The following is a 20,351-nucleotide window of genomic DNA, read 5'->3' as shown; positions in this document are numbered from 1 at the left end:
CAAGAACAGCAGCAACCCTCTGGCATTAACTCCTGTCTCCCACACGCATCCAGGCACTTCCCCTGCACATCGCAGAGCCCTGACACTGGCAGCAGTTTTTATTTATCAATATTTATCGGTATTTAGCTTCCTTCCCTTCCTTTCGCCCCCTCTCTACATCCTGACATAGCTGCTCCAGGTCATATTGAGGCCTGCAGGTGGGAGGATGCATCTTGAGCCCCTCAGGCTATGACGTTCAGACCTGCCCCAAAAAAGGCCTTTCTGCGCCCAAACGGGGCAGCTTCGGGGCTAACGGGGTGGACGTAAGGAGCCCGTCTCCATTAGCGCTCCCTCAGCCCCAGCCTCCGCGGCCATCTTGGCGCGGGACCGCCCCGCTCCATGGCGGCCGCGCCGCCCCCTCGCCGGGCGCCGCGGGGCGGGAGGCGGTGGCAGGGGCCGGGCCGGGGCCGCCTCTGTAAGGGCGGCGAGCAGCGCAGGGCGGCCCCACTCCGCGCCCGGCCGCCTCCCCCAGCGCCGGGAAACTTGGCGCCGGGAGCCGCTGCCCGCGGAGCGCCGGGAGGGGCGGCCGCAGCACCGCCCGTCGCCGCGGCACCCCCGGCCCGCGCCCGCGGAGCAGCCCCCGCGCAGCCCCGCGCAGCGGTGAGTGCCTCGTGGCCGCGGGCGTCCCGGGCGGGCGGCTCCGCCAGCCGCGCAGCCCGCGGGACGCCCCGTTGCCCTGCCCTTCCTCTTCCCTTCTTTCCCTCTCTTTTCCTTTTATTTTTTCTCCTTTTTCTTTCTTTTCTCTCTTTTCTTTTAAACCCCGGGCAAATTCACCGCGAGGTTTTAGCGTGTGCCCGGCCGCGCGGACCCCCGCGGGCCCGTCCCGCCCCGGGAGCACCAAGGTCGAGTCTGGGACCGCCGCAGAGCAACTTTTGTTGTGTTTTGTGATCGCCTGCCGGCTAAAAATACCCCGCTGCTTTACTGGGAAAGTATTCTAACCGCTGCGTTTTTCCTAGGCCTGTTGCAAGGCTGAGTATTTGAGCTCTGTGGATTTATTTGTAACTTTTTATAGGATGTCAATGCAGAAATGCGTTTGTTTCCGCTGGAAAAGTTATCTGTGCTTTTTTGTTTGGCTTTGTTTTGTTTTCAAGCGAGTGAGGGGTGTAAATTTTAAGTCTGTGTGTCGCTCGTGGTGCTTTTAGCATCCTGTCGTCGTTTGTAGTGTCCTCTCTTTAAGCAGACTGCAAGTTTCGGCTAAACTTGGTATTTGGTTATTTTACTTTAGTCTAACTTTTTTTTTTTTTTTTTTTTTTTGAATGAGATCATCTCTAAGGTGGTGTTCTGAACTTACAGAATTAAAAAGCAAATTCTTTAGGCAGGTGTTTACTGCTGTGTTGTGGGGAGTGCGTAAGCTGAAGGTAAGGGCTGCTAGGCAGCTGGAGAAGGTCTGTGTGGGTGCCATGTGCCTGCCCCCCTGTGTGTGAAAGCAGAACTCTCTATCAGTGCTATTTCTTTAAATAAGTAAGTAAACTTTTAGAACTTTCTCTCTAAAAAGGGAGATTTTCTAATCTCTCCCTCCCTCCCTCAGTGGGATTTGTGTAAATTGTATTCCATAAAATCAGATAATATTTGAATAGCAAATAAAGTCAGAGGGTTTGTTTTAGGTAGGTGATTTCTATCTTTCTATTGCAAATAGTCTACACAAGAGCAAGCAGACCTGATGCGCCCACAAGGTCCCATCTTTCTTTCATTCATTTCCAGTGATGGAGTTACCCATCGTCTCCTTTTTTGCCTTCTCATCCTTCTTCCCCCTCCCCCCCCAGTCATTTAAGTGAGGTGGTGGCTGTAAAGCAGGCCCTTGATGCTGAATGAGCCTTGCTGTCAGTATTGACATGTCGATACCAATACCATTCTATAAAAGATAAGTGCTTGTCTTTTGCTCTTCTGCAGGTAAGCAGAAAGTTAGATTCAGAGGAGCTATGCACTATCTATATGTTTCATCCATGAGGTTTAGAATTTATCTGTACCTGGAAAGCTTTGCTTAGGTGTGAGAAAAATTACTATTAAATAATTCTATATATGATAAGTTATTTCATAATAGCTGTTCATGCTTGGAATTCTGCAAGAATTTATAAATACATTTTTGAAGCAGCTGCCAGCATTCTTATCCTTCTCTGGACTTTTTGTTCAACTGATCATATATACACATACACACACACACACACACACACACACATATACATTCAGGTGTGCATTCTTTTTTCCTTTGGTCTTACAAAGGAATGATTAATCTTTATTCTTTTCTTCCTTTGCAGCTAAAATGAATTCTGATCCCGATCCCCGCTCAAGTCCCTCTCACTCGCAGCTACATCTTGGGAGATCCCAACTGAATGCAGCCGCTGTGGACCGTGGTGAGAGCAGTCAGATGCCTGGATCAGCTTCAGGAGATGCTGCAACTTCCTCTGCAGTTCCTGGTTACTCCCATAGTAGAGAGAGAGCTGAAAAAAATGGTAAGTGTGAAAGCAGTTTTTATGCAAGATGTGCACTGAACATTAGGAGATTGACAGATACATACATATATATGTGTCTGTGCAAGAACGTATGCTTATGTATACATCTGTATATAGGGTGTTTTAAATCTCAAACTGTCAAACAGAAAAATAAATTTCTCTAATGTATCTTAACCTATTGTTGTAGAAGACAGACTGTGCTTATGCTGCTGCTTTTTTATTTTTGTGCGTGCTTTCCACTTTTTCTACTTCTTTTTTTCCTTGAGTGCACAGAGCAACTTGGATGTGATTTGTTTGTAAAACAGGCAGGAAAACATAAATATAATTTAGTATAGATTAGTTTTCAATTTAATTTCTTCAGTTGACTAGACCACATGCTAACTATAGCCTTAATATGAATTATAAGGAAGATGAACAGAACTGTCGTGCAGACTATAAGAGTAATAAGCTGATACATGAAACCAGAGCAACAGAAATATGGTTAAGATTAGCAGGCAAATAAGATGGATTAAGAATCACGATACAATTTCAAAGTCAGAATGGTACTTTGAAACTCAATAGGTTGACACTGGGGTGGGCAGGAGGAAAGATTAGAAGTAGTGATGGAGGGATAAGTGAAATGCCTCATGCTAGATAGAAAGCCAAGTAGAAAACAATGTCCTGGCTGAGTTACAGTTTTAAAATCAGTTGTATTCTAATATTTATGCAAGAACTCTTGCATTCCAAGTCTAGCAAGATTACTGCTCTTTAGCTTTCTTTAAAGCTTTAAAACTTAAAAACATAAATAAAAACAATTTAAAAATTTATTTTTTTTTATTCCAAAGGAGCATATGTGCAAACCCTTTAATTTGTGTGTATATCAGTTGCTGTAATGAAGGTAATAAATAAGAGTTTGAAATTACTAAATGTGTGAATCCAAGAATGTCTACCCGGGATGTATCAGATGCAGGTGAGCTCTGTACATGGGTCGGAGTGACTATGTTACCACATCCGTTATTTGCATCTAGTTTAAAGTTGGTTTTCGAACTTCATGGATTCTTGACACCAAAGAGCACATTCCGAACCAAGAAAATAACCTTTTGCATACCTGCACTTCTAACATGCCTCACAGTTTCATTACCAACTTTCTCATCTTGCCCACCAGTAAAATAATTCAAAGCTTTTGAAGAATTGACACTTGTGCTGTTAATTATATGATCCTTCATTTAGGATCAGAACTGACAGGTACCTTTTCTCTCTCTCTTTTAATTCTCCAGTTTCTCTGTATGTTTCGACAAAAAAGAAAATAGCAACAATAGTAGGAGTACAGCAAGGGAATGTCTTGGGTTTTGTTACAGTATCTTTTAAAAGAGGAAGGCGTAGGCTTCTTGTCTTGATACCTACATTGCAGCAAGATTATGAAAATGAATGCCAATATAGTGGTATGTTCAGTAGAGGTTGTCAAGTATTCTTATCCAGCTAACTTGGAAATTTCCTTATTCTTTATAAATATCTGACTTTGTGAAACATGATTTTGTCTAACTTCTGTCTCGTTATGGGCCTGTGAATGATTGAGCATTCCTGTGCTGTTACCTTTGCTGCAGGTAATTGTGTTAGGGCTCTTATAGAGGAGTATCAAGCACTGCTATATTTCTGTGTTTCAGTAGTGACTCATTCCTGATGACTTCAAATCTCTTTCCATAAAAATATTTTAAGTGCTTGATGTTGTTGTAATCACCCTTTTTATTCCTTTCTTAATATGTTTAAGTATTTAATGCTGCAGTGATCTTCTGTTGCCGTTGTTTTGTGTCAGAGTCTTACAGCCAGGATTTTACAGCATTTAGATAGCAAATGTGACAATGAGAAAGTGTTTATTCATCCAGTGTTTTCTTGTACTATCATTTTCCATAATACTAACAGTTTCTATAACTGAATTTTCATTTGAAAGAAGACAAGAGAGTTCTTCTACCCTTTACAGCCTCGCTCGTTAGAACTTACGGATTTAAGTGCTCCAGAAGAAGCCTTAGAAGTATAAATAAAAAAAGAGTGTTCTCTCAATCGGAGAATTCACAATTGCAAATTTGACTGTTTTTAAAATACTCTGATAAAGGAGAATCACTGGAAACCCTATCTATAGATAAAAGTTAAATTCCTGGTAGTGGCAGGAGCAATGAAGCATCTGATCCCTTAGCCATGGGGTGTACTTCTGGTTTTATGAAAGGACAAATACACTGTGCACAACCAAATCCCCGGGAAGGGTGTAGGTCTGACTCCTTCCTTGGACAATTAAGGAGTCGGCTACTTTGAGCAGTGTCACCATGTGTCACTGCTGTCCTCTGAGGAGTGAACCAGGAATGAGGCAGAAAGGGACTGGGAAAAACAGCAAATTGTTATAACCAAAAGATCAGTAGATAGTAAGGATGTAGAATGCCTTCTGCTCATGGTGACTTGTGTTTTGCACAACATCTGGAAGACTTAAATTTGTTAGAAATTTAAGCAAATAAATATGGTTTGGAGATAAGGAGATGTGTTGTGTTCGTGTTAAAACACTGTTGTGATATAGTTTTAGCTCAAGGTCTGCCTAGCTCATGTCTTTGGCATATTCTTGCTTTATTTCTGGTCTGTGCCTTTTTTCCTCCCAATTTTTTGCTCCTGTTTACTGGGTTTAAAGCTATAGTATCCATATTTCATCCATATTGTCAAACATCATCCATATCTTCCAGGATAATTCAGGAAAGGAACGAATGCTCTGGCACTCGTTCAGTGAAGTACTTAAGCCCTTATTAGCTGGATATTTATTTTATTTGGGTCAGATGCCAATCTTAAAGATTTTTTTTTTATTAGCACTTTCTGAGTTCACTTTCTGCTAATTTATCATGAGTCTTTGTTGTTGTTGTTATCCCTTATATAATTCCTTTCACAGTGGAAAGGAACAATACTTTAAGTATTTCATATGTTAATCAAATCTAGATTTGATGAAAGCACCAATATTTAGCTGGTAAGAAGATAATTTGTAGATCTTACTGTTTTGTGTGTGTGTGTATACATATATTTTTACTTTCAAAGCAGGAGTTTATTTTTACTTCTGACCAAAGCTGTTATGTTTTCTTGAAACCTTCTGCCTATGTAAGTTACAGAGTTTAGTGTATATATTAGGAATGTAATGAATAACAATTTGTTGACTTTTATGTATAAATCGGACTTGTTACCCTTTTGTGGATATGTTTGTGGATATGGACAGGAAGTTTATTAGTGAGAGAGTCCTACTAATCACAGCCTCTGAAAATTTAAAGCCAGTGAGTCATTGGCATTCATGTAAGGAAATCACAGGAGAATTGCCAGTTGCTTAAACAAAAAGGTTTTGCCATTAGTTGTCTGGGGCAACAGGAACATTGTCTAGAGCAAGAAAGATCAGTGTCTGCTTGAAGTCTGGTGAAGACTGAATTAAATTAAGATCCAAATCTCCCAAAAAAGCTTTTTCTGCCTCCAGGGTGCACAAGCCCCTCAAAACTTGCATCCATCTTCTACCTGCCCTGTCCGAACTTGCATCTTTTTGTTATCTGTATTTCATCAGCTTTGATGTGTGCGCTTCTTCCCTGGGATATACAGAGCTAAAGCAATACACAAAAAAATAGCTCAGAGCAGAGCCCTGGAGGCCACAAGACAGAATTCAGCAAATTGCCTTAAAAAACTCATTCTTGCAGGTGGAATCATTTCTAACTGCACAGTTAGAAAAGAGGACACCATCAGCAACATACTCACTTAGTTGAAAAGTTGGATTGGTTGTTTACAGCACCTTTCCTGCGCACTTGTTGACTAATCAGGTTGGAGAGGCTGAAGTGGGTAGGAATTCAAAAGTGAGAGTTTGGGTAGCTGCAAGAACACTGTGTGACTAAATTGTAGTGCTTTAAGATGCATTTTTTTTGTTGTTGTTGGTTTTTTTTTTCCTGTTAGAGGACTAATATTACGTTTCCTGCGTGCTTGCTTTTAGAGAATAGGGCACAAAAACTTCTTGCTCTGGAACCCAGAACCTATGTGGAAGGTATTTGTACTGAGAGCTTTGCCCACAGGAATCATTTTCTTCCTTTTTGTTTGTAGATGTGCAGAGTTTTGTTTTGTATTTAGGGAGGGTTTTTCAATCTCAGAAGAGGATTACTTTATGATTTGTACGACTTAAAATTTTTTATACTATTTATACATGCCATAAGCACTTTGCATGTTTCTAGCACATTGCTCAATGAGGGCTAATGAATAAGGGCTCTCCAACTTATAAATATATTCTGTCTTAGTCTCTTCCAGTTAAAGCTAGAAAGAATCTTTGCTTGAAGGTCCGTTTTAACACTTGTCTTTGGGTTCTGACAGCTTGCTTGTACAGAGTAATTCTTGAGGAAAAGTGAAATGCTGGGCAAAGCTTCAGGAAAATGCAGAGAAATCTTTGATTGTTAAAAGAGGAGGAATGTGCCTTGAAGTATTAATTGCTTAACAATTTATCTGTCAGTTTATTAATGTCCCTTCAAACTCTGCCTGTAATTACGAAGGCTCTTTGAAAGCTTATTTGCCTTTTCAAGCAAATTTCATTAATGTGGAAAAAAGATTCTATCCAAACAAAACTCAACGGCTGTGTATTCCTTAGTAACATTTTGGGGCACACTCACTCTACAGTCATGGGAATTTGCATGTTCAGGTCTGCTGCTATTTGGGCCAATAGTATTCTGGTGTTTTGCCTTCTGTGGGGCAAATTTTGTCCAAAAAATTGGGCACCCACTTATATAAGAAAATACTTCTCCTTCATGACTTTTTTCACCAATCAAAATATATGATTTTTTTTTTGTCTTTAGCTGAAAGCTGGGATTTGCACAATGCATTTCCTTTATCAGAAATGTCTTGTAACGCTGAAGCTGCAGAGGGAATATACTGGTGTTGGACACACACCTAGGCATTTCTTAGGGGTGAAAACTGTTTCCCTGTAGGTGAGTGAAGTTGTCCTGACCTTCATTCCTACCCAGTGGTCTGGGACTGCAGGATTTTTTGCAGTCTCACGATGAACCAAAGTAAGGAAGGTGCTCTAGTTTAATCTTCCTCTATCTTCATTATTTTTCAGGTGGGGTATTTCTTGGTCTGGTTTTGATGCATGCTCACAGTATATTTGTGCTGTCCCTGTACCAAATGCTACAGGGACAGAAATGAACAGCAGAAGGGTAGCAGGACAACAGTGTTCATGTTAGTAGGTAATGCAATGAAATAGGAGTGGATCTATCAAGTACTTGTTGCTAAGGACCCAAGGTTCATACTGTACACGTCCTGTAAAAAATAATGTATATTAAATTTCATCAGCTCTAAATTTAACTCAGCAATTGGAATGCTGTTTTTCAATTTACTGCCTTCTAAAAGGAATCCAGTGCTCATGTACTGCTATTGTGCAAGTTAAACCCAATGAATGGGAACAATGGTGAAGTTCAAAGCACATTTCTCATCTAAAGCAAGTTCTGGAGGCATCTGACTAGCATCTGTAGGCATTTTTGCAGTGGCTTTTTTAGGAGAGCATTTAGAAGCACCTCGTATCTGTATATTTATCTTCAAATATGGCTGCAACAAATCTCCAGTAGCCAACACGCAGGAAAGAGAATAAACTTGTGCTGTTAGAGGGCCCTTTGTAAAAGCAGGCAGCCTGCTTCAGTGCAGGAGGGGAAAGGTGAGACTGGAGAAGCAGAGGGAGAAATAACTCCAATTCTCTGCCAAGGCAGTTAACTATTGCAGTGCTTTAACTATTGAATAAGGAATTGTGAACCTGCAAATCCTTTTCTTTTTTGTAATGCAGTAAGTTATGAACTGAGAGACTATGTTGAAGAGCCTCACTGCACTACAATTTCCCCAGAACATTGTGTGGATGTTATGATAACTTTCAGTCTTCACTTAAGTTATGATTTTGACTCGTACTGTTTTTCTTTAAGATTTTTTTATTTGTTTGGGGAAGTTTTTGTTTTGCAGAGAGGGTTAATGACTTGCTGGGTTTGAAGCACGTGAAAGAACTATCTTGGTGCTTATTGATAAAGGTGTTGTTAAGGGGTGCTCCTGCCATGAAGAATCCTGTGCAGCAAGAGCAGAAGGGCTGTCTCATTAGTTGTGTGTGAAATTATTTTAAATAACTTTAAATAATCACTGTACAATAATAGCTCTGTTAGAAAGAAGTACCTTTTAAGAATAGTTTTTCTTCCACTTTTACAATTTATAGTGTCTATAATATCACTCTTCGTCTTCCACCTACTTGCTACCTTTTTTTTTTTTTTTTTTTGCCTACTCTCCTGATAATTTGCTTTCATTTTGTGGGGGTGCAGAATTTGCTCCCTTTTCAATTTAATGCTATTTGATGATTTGTGATTCTTGTGTGACTAAGACTATTATCATTATCCACAGAAGCATTCTTGCTCTTGGAAAAAAGCAGAGCTGAGTCCTAGACTTCAGCATTACTTTAAACAAATGTCACTCCCTTTCCCTTCCCTGTTACCACCTTTAAAAATAAATTCCTGACAACATATGCTATTGTAAATTACTTGTTTTTGACTGTTCTTGAGGCAAGCAGGACCATCATAACTTCATAATATGGAAATTGAAGGCTGTAGAAGAACAACGTGCAATGTTTTTATTATAGTCAACCTTTGTTTTTCAGTAAGATAAGTTAGCAAGCTTCTGGATGAAGGAGAGGATTTAACTCTCACAGATGAGTAAATAAGGGTCTGAAGTTAGTAACAACACCTAACAATGCAGTGATATTTGTCCTATAAAGTATTTCTGTTTCTCCAGTCAGCTCTTCTGTTTGTCTCCTTGTACCCTGTGTGAACAAATCACGTTTGTGACATGATGCCTAGTGCTAACTTTATGAGTCTTTAAGAAACTTTCCTCCTACGGGGCTGTTGCACACAATGCCAGTGAACTTCTGGAGCTTGTGGAGAGCGAGTAGGAGGATTTCTCCAGAGACTCAGATTGCACTATTGAGCTTTCAGTGTTGAGAAGAGCCAATCTAGTGACACATAAAAGCTATTAGAAGATTTTTTTTGTTATAAAATGTACAGATCAGCCTCAGCTTCTTCTAAAAGCACATAGATAAGACATCCACAGGCAGATGAACAGTTTTAAATATCCTATTGCCAAAGGAAAATATATCCAACACCCTCCCCTTTGAAGATGTGTTCACATATTCTAGCAAATAAAAGCATTTTTTTTGTCATTAATATGTCTGCCTTTGCTCTTAAGTGACACCTGGGTTCTAGAAAACCTATTTTGCAGCTAAAATAAAAACTTTAATAAAGAACTGATTACTGACCTCTGAAGGTTTTAGCTTTATTGTTTTAACAACAAATCCATCAGAATTGTGCTTATAGAGTGGATGCTGCTCTAAATGCTACATCTGTGTGATGCTGCTTTAAAATAACTACCATCTCTGCACCTTCTTTGGAAGTATATTAAGAGCACATGACTCCTAAACAAATGCCTTCCAGTTTCTTCCTCAATATCTGTTTTGAGCAGTATTTCTGAGTGACCCCGCCCAGTAGTCATTCAGTTTCTTGGGTTTTCCTTGAGAATTTTTATTACTTGAACAATTACAATGCCAATTTTACTGTGTATAGCTATGCAGTCTTCTTTCCTGCTTAATACTATAAAATTTTCAGATTCAAAAATAGTAAAATTTTCTTTTTAAATAATGAATGGACTATTGCTGGGAGTTTGCAAGAAAACTTTATAACAAATAGATTTCATATGTGAACTTGAAGCAAATCCATCCAGTCTTCCATTACAAATTGATTAAATTTAGTGTCATGCTGTTACTTTTCATACTTGAGTCATGTTTGGTTTTAATAGCTCCAAAAGACTAGCTCATTACCTACAGCTCGTCATTTTGAGCTTGGGAGCAAAATCTCTCATTTGTTGTTATTTGCTTGTTTTTAAATCAACACAATAGCTTCTCTCTTTAGCTGCAACTAAAGTGAAGATAAAAATCAGAGGAGCAGAGGAAAAAAGTCTGAGATGTGGCAAGGGGCAGGAGACAGACCTTGCTGGGAACACGGCCCTGAGAATCCCTGTGACTTTGGTTAATGCCCCAGGGAGCTGATGTTTCAAAGCAGTGAGCAAATAACGCCTTTTTTTGCAGGCAGGTTGTTCTAGCTCCTGGGTGCTGGTTTTAAGAAGTCAAATGGTACATTTCCAGTTTAGTTAGCTTTAGTTATCTTAAACATTCTGGTTTAGTTTAGCTGCAGAAAGCCCTGAAATCCATGGGATAGGATGTATTTGGGGGTCCTTAAGTACAACTTTTTCTAGAAAAAATGAATATTGAAGGAACACTGGCTTCCAGGAGGTTGATTATCTCCGTGCGGATGTCTGGAAATTATCAAGGTGATGCTCGGTCTTTCTGTACCTCCACTAGCTGCTGTCACACTGAATCTACAACGTGTTTTGGGGCTGTTCCTGGCTGTTTCTGGTTCAGGTGAGCGAGATGGCTACAGTTTATATTAAACTCTAATTTCCCTGTTAAAACTTCTGTCACAATGTGTTTATTTTTCTGAGCTACAGGACTTACTGTAATAGGAGAGCAATTTGACTCTGCCTTTTAAGTATTATTTAGGTGCCTTTATTGTGTTAAGTAAGGAATAAGTTTAGCTGTTGCAGTTCTGAGCTGCATTGTTGCAGAACACCAAATGCAAAAGATGGAATAAACATCCAGGTTTAAGCTGGCCAGAGAGAAAGTCATGGAAGAGGCTCTTTCAAACAGAGAAACTGATCTTCAATATATCTTCTCTGTATTATATCTTCATACATATTTACTTGTGCAATTTCCTTTTATGAAAGCTGATTTTGGGGACGATGAAACTTAACAGTGAGCATAGATTATTCATATTGATATCATTCCTTTTTAATCAGTCTCTCTTTCCTTTCAACTTATGTTAAAATGGGGCCTTCTTGATAAAGAATTTCAAAGCTTTCAAGTAACACAAGCTTTAAGCTTCAAGAAATGCAGTCATGACACAATATGTAGCACAGATCAATTCAGATCTCAGTAGGCTTGGTGGTACATGGAGAACTTGCTCAAGTGTGGGAGCAGATCTAATGCCAAGGAAGACTCCCTGCCCCTCTCAGTGATTTAGCTGGTGGAAAAAACCTGCAGATGAAAGCTGCTTCTGTACTACTCTTTATAAAAAGCATATTAATTGCTCGAGTCGGCTAAAAGCATGGCACTGAGGGAACGGCCAGGCAGCCTGTGATTTCTTATAAGTACGAAACCCACTTATGCAAGCAGAGATATTATTAAATAAATCTGTTAAAAATTTTAAAAGTGTAGTCAATCCTTCCTATGGATGCTGTTGTGTGTTTTCGTGTCCCGTACCTCAAATAATATTCTGGTTATTGCCTGTAAAGTCTGTGTGAAGGATTGCAGGAGCTAGTATTGGTGCTTGGTGTAGTTACTGTAGGGGAATCTGAACAATCCCTAACTGCTTACAGGATAAAATTCTTGTTATTTTTTCTGTGAGAAAACTTTATGCTGTTATTTACAGCATGACTTAGAGTGGGGGAGCTTTTCTCACACGGAGTGTCAGTCTCCTTGTTTCGGTACATTCATGTTTCGCTGAGATGTTAAAGATGCACGAGAGCTGTTCTCTTATCCGAATGTTCCTCTGCTGCGCTTTGTAACTTAAGGGATGTGCTGGTCCCAAGGTGAGGTCTGTGTGTTTAATAACCGTAATGCTCCTCACTTTCTTCTGCAGGTTAGAAAGTCCTGAATAACAGTGCCACGTTCCAGCTCTGAGCTGCTCTTCCCATAAAGCACGGTTACGACTCCAAGGCCTCATTCCCTGCCTTGTAAGAGTCAGTTCAGAGCCTGTCAGTGGGTATCACAGTGATAGATGGTGTTTTCTGTTTGTGTTTGGCAATGCTGAATTTCACCTGTCCTTTTATCATTTAATCAGTCATAAAATCCCTCAAATCCCTCTGAAATTTTTTTGCACTCTTGCTTTTTTTTTTTCCCCTCCTGTGAATAATATGCAGTCCTCAGCAGACTGTCATGTCAGTCTTCAGCCCTTTCTCCACATCACCTTTATTGAATAATGCAGGCTTTATTGCATGTCCCTAAACTGCTAATCTTTCTCCAGGAAGAATGTGACCTGTGTATTTTTACTCTTTATCCATGTAACACCCTTCTCTAATTTCTTTAGAGGACCTTTGTGAGAATCCTTAGTACTGATGGAGATATAAATATAACCTTCATCTGTCTGTCCTCAAACCCTTTGACTCCTTCGGAGACAACTAAGGCCAAGGCTGCTTGTGTGAAAGTTTTGCTGACTTTTCCCATTATGTTTTTTCTCCCCTTCACAAATTAGGGGTTTTTTTTCCTCTATTTGCCTTCTATGGAGATGAAAATTAATGGTCCCTGTTCTCCTGGATTTCTCCAGCATTACATTTGCCACTTTGGATTCCTCAAGCTTTAAGTGAGAGCCTAGCACCGTTGTAGTTCAAGAGACTTAAATCCATTAGGACACTTAAATACAATGAAAAGATTCCATGAGTTCTTTTCAAAATACAAAGCTTATTATTCTTCTTCCAGCACGTTTTTCTTCAAAGAAAGAGAAAAAAAAAAGGTTTTGCACAAGAGCCTCTCCATTCTACTACTTGCCAGGTTAAAAATATCTTTTACTTAATCATTTAGGGTTTTTTACTGTGATCTTCTCTTTTCCAAGTATTCATTTGGAGTTATAGTTAGTTGTAGTCTCCATAGTCTCCCTGGTTTGACACAATTTGGAGGATTTTTGGCTTCTAACCTCCTATGAGGGTGTTAAGCCTAAACTGCTATTAGAGTGGCTGACTGACCCCTTGATTTAGGCTCTGTGCATGGCTCAGAAGCAGGAGTGTTTTCTGTGTTCTCTGACTAGGTGCTTCATGAAGCATTTATTAAATTTGTCTGGAAACTTGATCTTTACATCAGTCCCAAATGCGACACTCATCCTGTGTCTGTGAGGGTAGTGGAAGTCAGTAGTACTGCTTTCTGGCCTTGTTCCTCGGAATTTCACAGCTTGTCTTTGCCATATTTATTCAAACAAAAACCTTAGGAAACTGCCTTTAAAAATCTTACATTTAAAAAAAAAAAATAAAATTTGTAAAATCAGATACCAGATCTCAGAAGGCCCATTACTTACCCTCGCTTGGGCAGCTTTACTAGGTCACCTCAGTAGCAATTTCCAACTTGGACAGCTATCGTGTTTTCACATGAAGTAATAAAAATGCATATACTTTTCTAGCTGTGTATTCAATAAGCATGGAAGAGCATTAGCCCTAGTTGGGACTGAATGTATCAGTCCCAACTGATGAATGGGTGTGTTTTGCACACAGCCAGTTCTTACTGCCTGTTTCCTATGCCCAATTCTTACTGTTTTCATTCACTTCAGAACTCCAAGAATTAAATAGGAAGGCGAATCCAGAAACTTTGTTTCTTATCTTGTCACCTGCAATTCTTTATTCCTGCAAACATATGGTTTTTTCCTTTTCCTCCTGCAAGTCCTTGTCTCTTTCTTTTCTGAGCCCAAATGAATGCCTGTAGTCGTGATCATGTTAAGTGTTTTCCACACACACTTCCTTCGTATACATAGTGTGGGTGTTGCTTAATGCAGTAATCTTTTGTTCGGCAGCAGTTCCATGCAGCTTTAATATTCACTTGTAAAACCTGTAATTTCTTTTAAACTTATATATTTCAAATGAATATTGTGTCTTCATTATTGCTTCCTGTCTGAGAAGCTGCTTTCAGTTCCCTTTTATCCTATTCTTCATTAGTTCCCACTGCTTAAAGGCTTGGAAGCGTCTGGCCTGTGTATGTGTAAAAAATGGTATTTTGTGCATTGCAACAGAAATGTCTTCTATGACTGACCCATATAACTGTGCAAACAAAGTAAGATCTGTGCTTAAAATTTCCTCCCGGACGAACTTTCTGTTAGGAATTAGTTGCCTTTTTGTCGGTTTGATTGTTAAATTTCAAAGTTAATGGGGAAGAGTTGTATCCTCGGACAGTGTTGTTTAGTATTCTTTTTAGAACTGAAATAGTCCTCTTTGCAGCATTTCTTCTTTCCTGCAAAAACCTAAGAGAAACCGTAAAAGTGCCAGCCTCTGCTGAAAAGTAGTAAATTACTTTTATATTCTATAAATTTCTTTTATATATCTGCTGTATTCTTTGCAGCTGACAATTTATGTATTTGTTTCCACTTTTTTTTGTCCCTAATTGTGCACATGTACAGGGAGGTAAGGGAAGATACTGTGCACTGGTAGGTGCAGGTGGATAGATCAGGGACAAAAATTTTAAGCAAAACTTGTATTTTTAGAGAAGATAATACGTTTTTGAGCAAGAGTTAGTTTCTGCGTGTGTAGAAGGGAATTTATTCACAAATATGTGGAGGTGGATGCTGTAGATAACTAGCATTATACAGGCCTATGTGATTAATTCTCATTGCAGTTGATAATGTGCCTTACAGAAAAACAAGGAAGCTTTTGTGGGGGATGACATGCAGACAAAGTGACAGCTTCGTGTCCATCGTTTTTATATTGAAATTTTTGGAATGGACCTTAGGAAATCAAAGGGCATCACATCAGCTCATATGTGAAGTTCTTGAAGTTCTGGTAGACTTCACTGGCTTGTATGTATGCACCTTGTACGCAGCGGCTGGTGAAGCCTGTGTTAGTTGTTACAAAAGACACAGGAGGTATCGTACAATGAATGTTACTCTCCCCTGGTTTTTTTTGTATTCAAGACAATTGAAAAGTATCATTTTTTAGCAGAGCTGGAAAATAAAAGCTTCTACTGACAACATTTCCAATTGCAGTAGTTTCATGTGGGAGGAATACACCTCAAGAGATATTCTAACTAAATACATGCTAAAGAGCAAAGGTGATCAGTTGTAGACCACCACTTAGCCTGTTTATGCTTGCCAAGTGTTTCTCCTCATAGTTGTCACTTGCATTGACAGAAGGAGTTTGTGTTATCCATCCTGGTTCCAAAACCTGCTTTGGACTTACAAGATTCCTCTATATGTTTTGAAGGAGTTGATGTATTAGCCACACAGCTCAGCATTATCCTTTTGCCCAACCTTTCAGCCAGGCCTACAAAGTAAAGCAAAGGAAAATTACTGCAAGTGATGGAAACGCTGAGAAGTTCTAAATTTGATCTTCCAAACACACAACCATCGTCTCTTTCACCTTTTCCCTACAACTAGAGATCCAACCCCCAGACGTAATTTTAATTAGCTCTCCTTCATTTGCATTTATAGGGCACGTGCTGGCACGTTGACAGTCGGAAGTAATAAATGAGTGGGAGCAAGTGGGAAATGGTGGCAAATAACAGCAGGAAGCAGCTCTTCCCACTGGCGCTCGGCTCCGCTAGAACAAACATTTTAACAAGGCTGCCTGCACTCCCCTGGGCTCGTGATGGTTGGATCAGAAGGGTTTTAATTTTGTCTTTAAAAAAAAAAAAAAAAACAGTATCTTCTCTAAGCAAATTGTTTTACATGTTGATTTGTGATTTGATTGCTGTAAAGTGGCTGAAGAAACAAAATGGGCATGATTTACGGCTTTCTATTGTAATAAATGTTCTGATCTAATGAACTTGGGAGCGAGAGGTGGAAGGGGCCGGATCAAAGCCCTGCTCCCATGGGCAGCAAATGGAACTGGAGCGGGATGAGGGAGCTTTGCCCGCTCCTACTGCAGCGCCCTGGGCGAGGGGGTTTCAGCCCATGTTAAAGCTGAGATGAGGATGAATCTGAGCCCAAGTGCCTGTTGCTTCTGCGTGTGTCAGCCCCTCGCTGGCGGTTGCATAGGGTGTTGCTGTGGGGATTAGGGTGAAACGTAGGCCTGGGCCCCTCGGCCTAGCGCAGCCGTCTGCACCTTTCTGAGGAGAGACCCCCTGATGCCTTGCTGCTTCAGTTTGCTCGCTTTGAGGCATTTATATCGGTTTAGCAACCTGCTTTTGCCAGTTCTTTTTAATACATAATTCTACTTGTCCATAAAACACTTTATCCTATTTTGCAATAATATTTTTACACTCTTCTAAAAAGAGGGAGTCCTAAATGAAAACCCTTTTTCATGATGTTCCATTTTTAGCCAGACAACATGTTATAATCTGGTGTTAGTCCTTTCCCGAATGCAGCTTGGCAGACTAAGCTGTGGTGTGGTAAAAGAGAAAACTTGCTTCATGGTTTGCCCTTGTTGAAATGCACCCATTTTAATGAAAGCATTGGCCTGTAGCCTGTCCTTGTTTGGAAGCAGTCCCAGGGATACCAAAGAATGTACCTAGTGCTGCTGTCAGGGAGGTTATTGAGCACCGGGCTCCCTTTTCCCTCCTCCTGCTTTCTGAAAAGTAACTGCGATTAAATGGCACCTCATCTAGCCTGGCTACTCACCAAGGTTCTTGCATTATTACTGCCTGTATTGGGTTGAGAGCAAAGTCTCTGACTTTGGGGAGATGCCAGGATGCTTCTCTCAGTCATTTTCTTATGCCTGGAAACTCTGCTTCCTCACTCCCGTTCTGCTTGTGTTCCAAAGTGACAGGGGCTTCGGAGCTCAATTTGGGTTTGCATCTTCCTTTCTAGCTATAATTCTCATCTGTTTAGTAACTGATAATATGAATCAGAGGTAAATCATCCTTTTCTTGAACTTTACCCAAGTTAGAGTGTATAAGTTTTGTTGTTTTACTTTTTAAAGTTATTCACAGATCATTTTGAAATGTAAAAGTCATCCCATAAAGAGTAGCAACTATGACATTTATCAGCTATTCCATCAACCTTGCTCCTCATTCATAAATGGTACAAAGCATGAACTTATTTACCAACACTGGTTGTCAAATAAAGGGCTGAAACTCTTCCTTTATGATTGGCCAGGAGAGCAATAAGATGCTTTTGAGGTATAAAATTGCTTAGATCTACGTATCTGTAAGAGCAGATACAAAGGGTAGAAAATGAAGCATTGAGCTGGATAGAAGATAATGAGCTTTATAAAGGTATAATCATATTTGGCTTCTGTGTACTCCAGAAATTGGAGAGTTGAGCCTGTTTTGTCAAGTGTACTGGATATGTTTTAATGATTTGTTAGTCAAAACTCTTCAAAGGCTGCATCATAGAATAATCAGGCTCCTTGCTGCAAGAATAAAGTACCCTTTTTAAGGTACTGCCAGGAATAAGAGTAATAATAGTCCCACAGTTGAACCATCTCACATGTTCTCTTGGTGTTCATATTTACCGTAATGATTTTTTCTTTCTATTGAGAAATTCATCCTATGGAAATAATGAGAAAATGCTGACTGTGCATAACGTCCTGTGGCAAGTGCGAAATAGTAAGTAGCAGGAAATACACTGAAGTAGGAAATTAAGGTTGAGTCTAAATATTATAATTAATTAATGCATAGCAGTTCTTACAAAACACTCATGTTGTATGTTTAATATATGTCTTTTTTTATATGTCCTTTGGATTTTCAGCCAAAATTAAACATTTCAACAATTTATAAAGTAATTCTGAATGTTTCTAGTAAACAGCTTTCTTTATTAAAATTACCTTTTAGAAGCCATGAAGGAAGAACCTGAAGTACTCTTTGAAGAACTGCTTGAGAGGGCCAAAGCTGGAGAACCAAAAGCACAAACTGAGGTCTGTGTTGCTTTTATTTTATTCCTAATTCAAAAACAAACAAACAAACAAAAAAAACCCTTCCTGCTTCTGGTAGGACTGTGATCTCTTTCAGAGGTTCTTATTTGAACTATATCTTTTTGATCTTAATTTAGATAAAAAAGATAAATAAAAGGGATGCCAAATGGTCTCTCTGCATCAAGAAATGCTGCTTCCTTGGGAAAGTTACTGGTTTCATGTCCAACTCTTGCTTAAGCCTTTAGGGTACAGATCAGAATGGGATTGGGGGGGATGTTTGAGCTGAAAGCATGGAGAAGACGTGGTGCTTTGCTTTCTTAAGGAGACACCAAAGACCACTGCACTTATGAAGGTCTGTACAGTGACTACTGTACACTGCTCAGATGTAATTTTCCCTTTGGAACAACATTATTCCTGATCTAAATGAAAGATGAACCAGGGCTTGGTTCAGCACTCCACTGCCTTCAAAGGTATCAGGGTTCTTAAGCTGGCCTCTGTGGAAGCAAAAATACAATTATGAAGTGCATTAGCAGAGATATCAAAGGGGACAAGATTGATGTTTCGTTGTTACACTGTTTGGGTTAAATTAACGCGTTTTGCACAAGAAGCCACTCCTGCTTTCTTCAAACTTACTACTACGTGGCTGTGTACGGGCACATGTGTTTGAAGTGGCAGTGACAGCCCTAGCCCTGTGCGTGTTTAGGCTTCCCTTCTATTTTGGAATAGTTGTATCTATTTCCTCATCCATCTCACTAGGATGGTATGTGGGTCTAACAAACTTAGTACAAAGACTTAAAATTGTTTAAAGGAGTTTTAATTCCCTTTTTGTCTGGTTAGTGAATCACTTAAACATCCTGTCCCATCTCTGTCAAGAGAAAGAAGTGGTTTTTATCTCCCACCTTTATTTTGCTGAGATTTTTTATATGCAGAGACCACCACTTTTAGGCAAACATTAATGGTGTGTGTGGGGAAGAAACCCTTTTAAAGCTGGTAAAAATAAAACAGTGCCAGGCTCACTGGTCATTATACCTCAGTCTGCTTGAAGGGCAGTAGCAAATTCCTCACATCTGAAACAGCCAACAGCTTTGGGAAGAATGAAGCTTTGGTCTTGGGGCAGTTGCTGCTAGATGATCCACATTTTGGCCCTTTTCCTCCACAACACAGCAAAACCCACAAAAATCCTTTCAGGATAAACTTTCCAGTCATGTAGAAATACTTCAGCTAATCTAAGCTTGTGACTTGTGTGTCCATATATATAAAAATAATTATTTTCTATCTTTATCCTCAGTTCATTCCACCCTTCCTGTTAGCTCTTTAACAGTGTACACTTTCCATTCCCACACAGAGACAGGATTCTTGTCCACAAAAGGTCCAACATAGAACTTTGCTTCAGCATTTGTTCCGGACAAAGACTGCATGAAAAGGAATAAGGAACTCAATACAGTTTGTTTTTAGGAAATTGAATTTTTAATAGTCAAAATTGTCTTTATTAAAAAAAAAAACTAAAAAGCTTTAAAAATGATTTTTTATTGTTGGATCTTTCCCTTTAGAATCCATTCAGAAAAAAAAAATAGTTTGTTTTTTTGATTTCTTAACTTCAGTGGGAGTAAGAGTGAGAAGTTGGATGGCTTTGTTGCATAGTTTGTCAGTTCAGTGGCTTGCAGTTCTTACTATGAGGTTATTCAGAAATAACCTTGCAATGACTGTGGAAGTAAGTGCTCTCTGAGTGGCTGTCAACCTGTATTACCGTAGCTTTGTATAGTTTCTTTATTGAGAAATAACTGCACAGCAGTTATGTAAATGAGATGCCCACAGCTGGAAATCTATCCTGGAGAAAAGGCAGCTCCGTGTCGTTGACTAGAGGATCCCTGCAAGGGGACTGCTTGAGATGACTGCTGCTCTTAGCAGAGCCCAAGGTGAGCAGGAGGGAACAACCTTTTGAGAAGCACAATGTGAAGATCTAGGAAGTCAGTATCAGTTATGAGTTAAAACTTGGAAAGGAAATAGTTGGAATCCAAAAAGCGGTCTCTAGTTGATCCTTAAAGATGTCCGAGGATAACAGTCTTCATTCAATCACAGAGAGTTCCTCATTTGATCACTGGTGCTGGAGCTTTGCAGCCAGCGTGTGGTGGTTTTGGTTGGTCCTTGCTGTGACAGCGCGGGGTTGCTCACTTACCTTGCATGAAAAGCCTATGTGTTTGGAGGGTTTTTTCCTCATCTAGTAGC

General features: G+C 39.8%; 1 protein-coding gene across 1 annotated transcript in view; it reads left to right on the top strand.

The window, feature by feature from the left end:
- The first annotated feature begins 624 nt into the window (after positions 1-624).
- Positions 625-20,351, top strand: part of WFS1 (wolframin ER transmembrane glycoprotein) — a 33,118-nt gene continuing 13,391 nt past the window's right edge. Inside the window, exons 1-3 of the mRNA XM_026034128.1 lie at positions 625-639; positions 2,295-2,489; positions 18,046-18,128. Of these exons, the coding sequence (XP_025889913.1) occupies positions 2,300-2,489; positions 18,046-18,128 (273 nt within the window). The 5' untranslated portion in view covers positions 625-639; positions 2,295-2,299. The remainder of the gene's footprint in view (positions 640-2,294; positions 2,490-18,045; positions 18,129-20,351) is intronic.

The sequence above is a fragment of the Nothoprocta perdicaria genome, unplaced genomic scaffold (assembly GCF_003342845.1).
Source record: "Nothoprocta perdicaria isolate Ctin4 unplaced genomic scaffold, notPer1 scaffold_14, whole genome shotgun sequence".
In the NCBI taxonomy this organism is placed as follows: Eukaryota; Metazoa; Chordata; class Aves; order Tinamiformes; family Tinamidae; genus Nothoprocta; species Nothoprocta perdicaria.
Note: the sequence above shows the minus strand (reverse complement) of the source record. Positions and strands in the feature narration are given on the sequence as shown.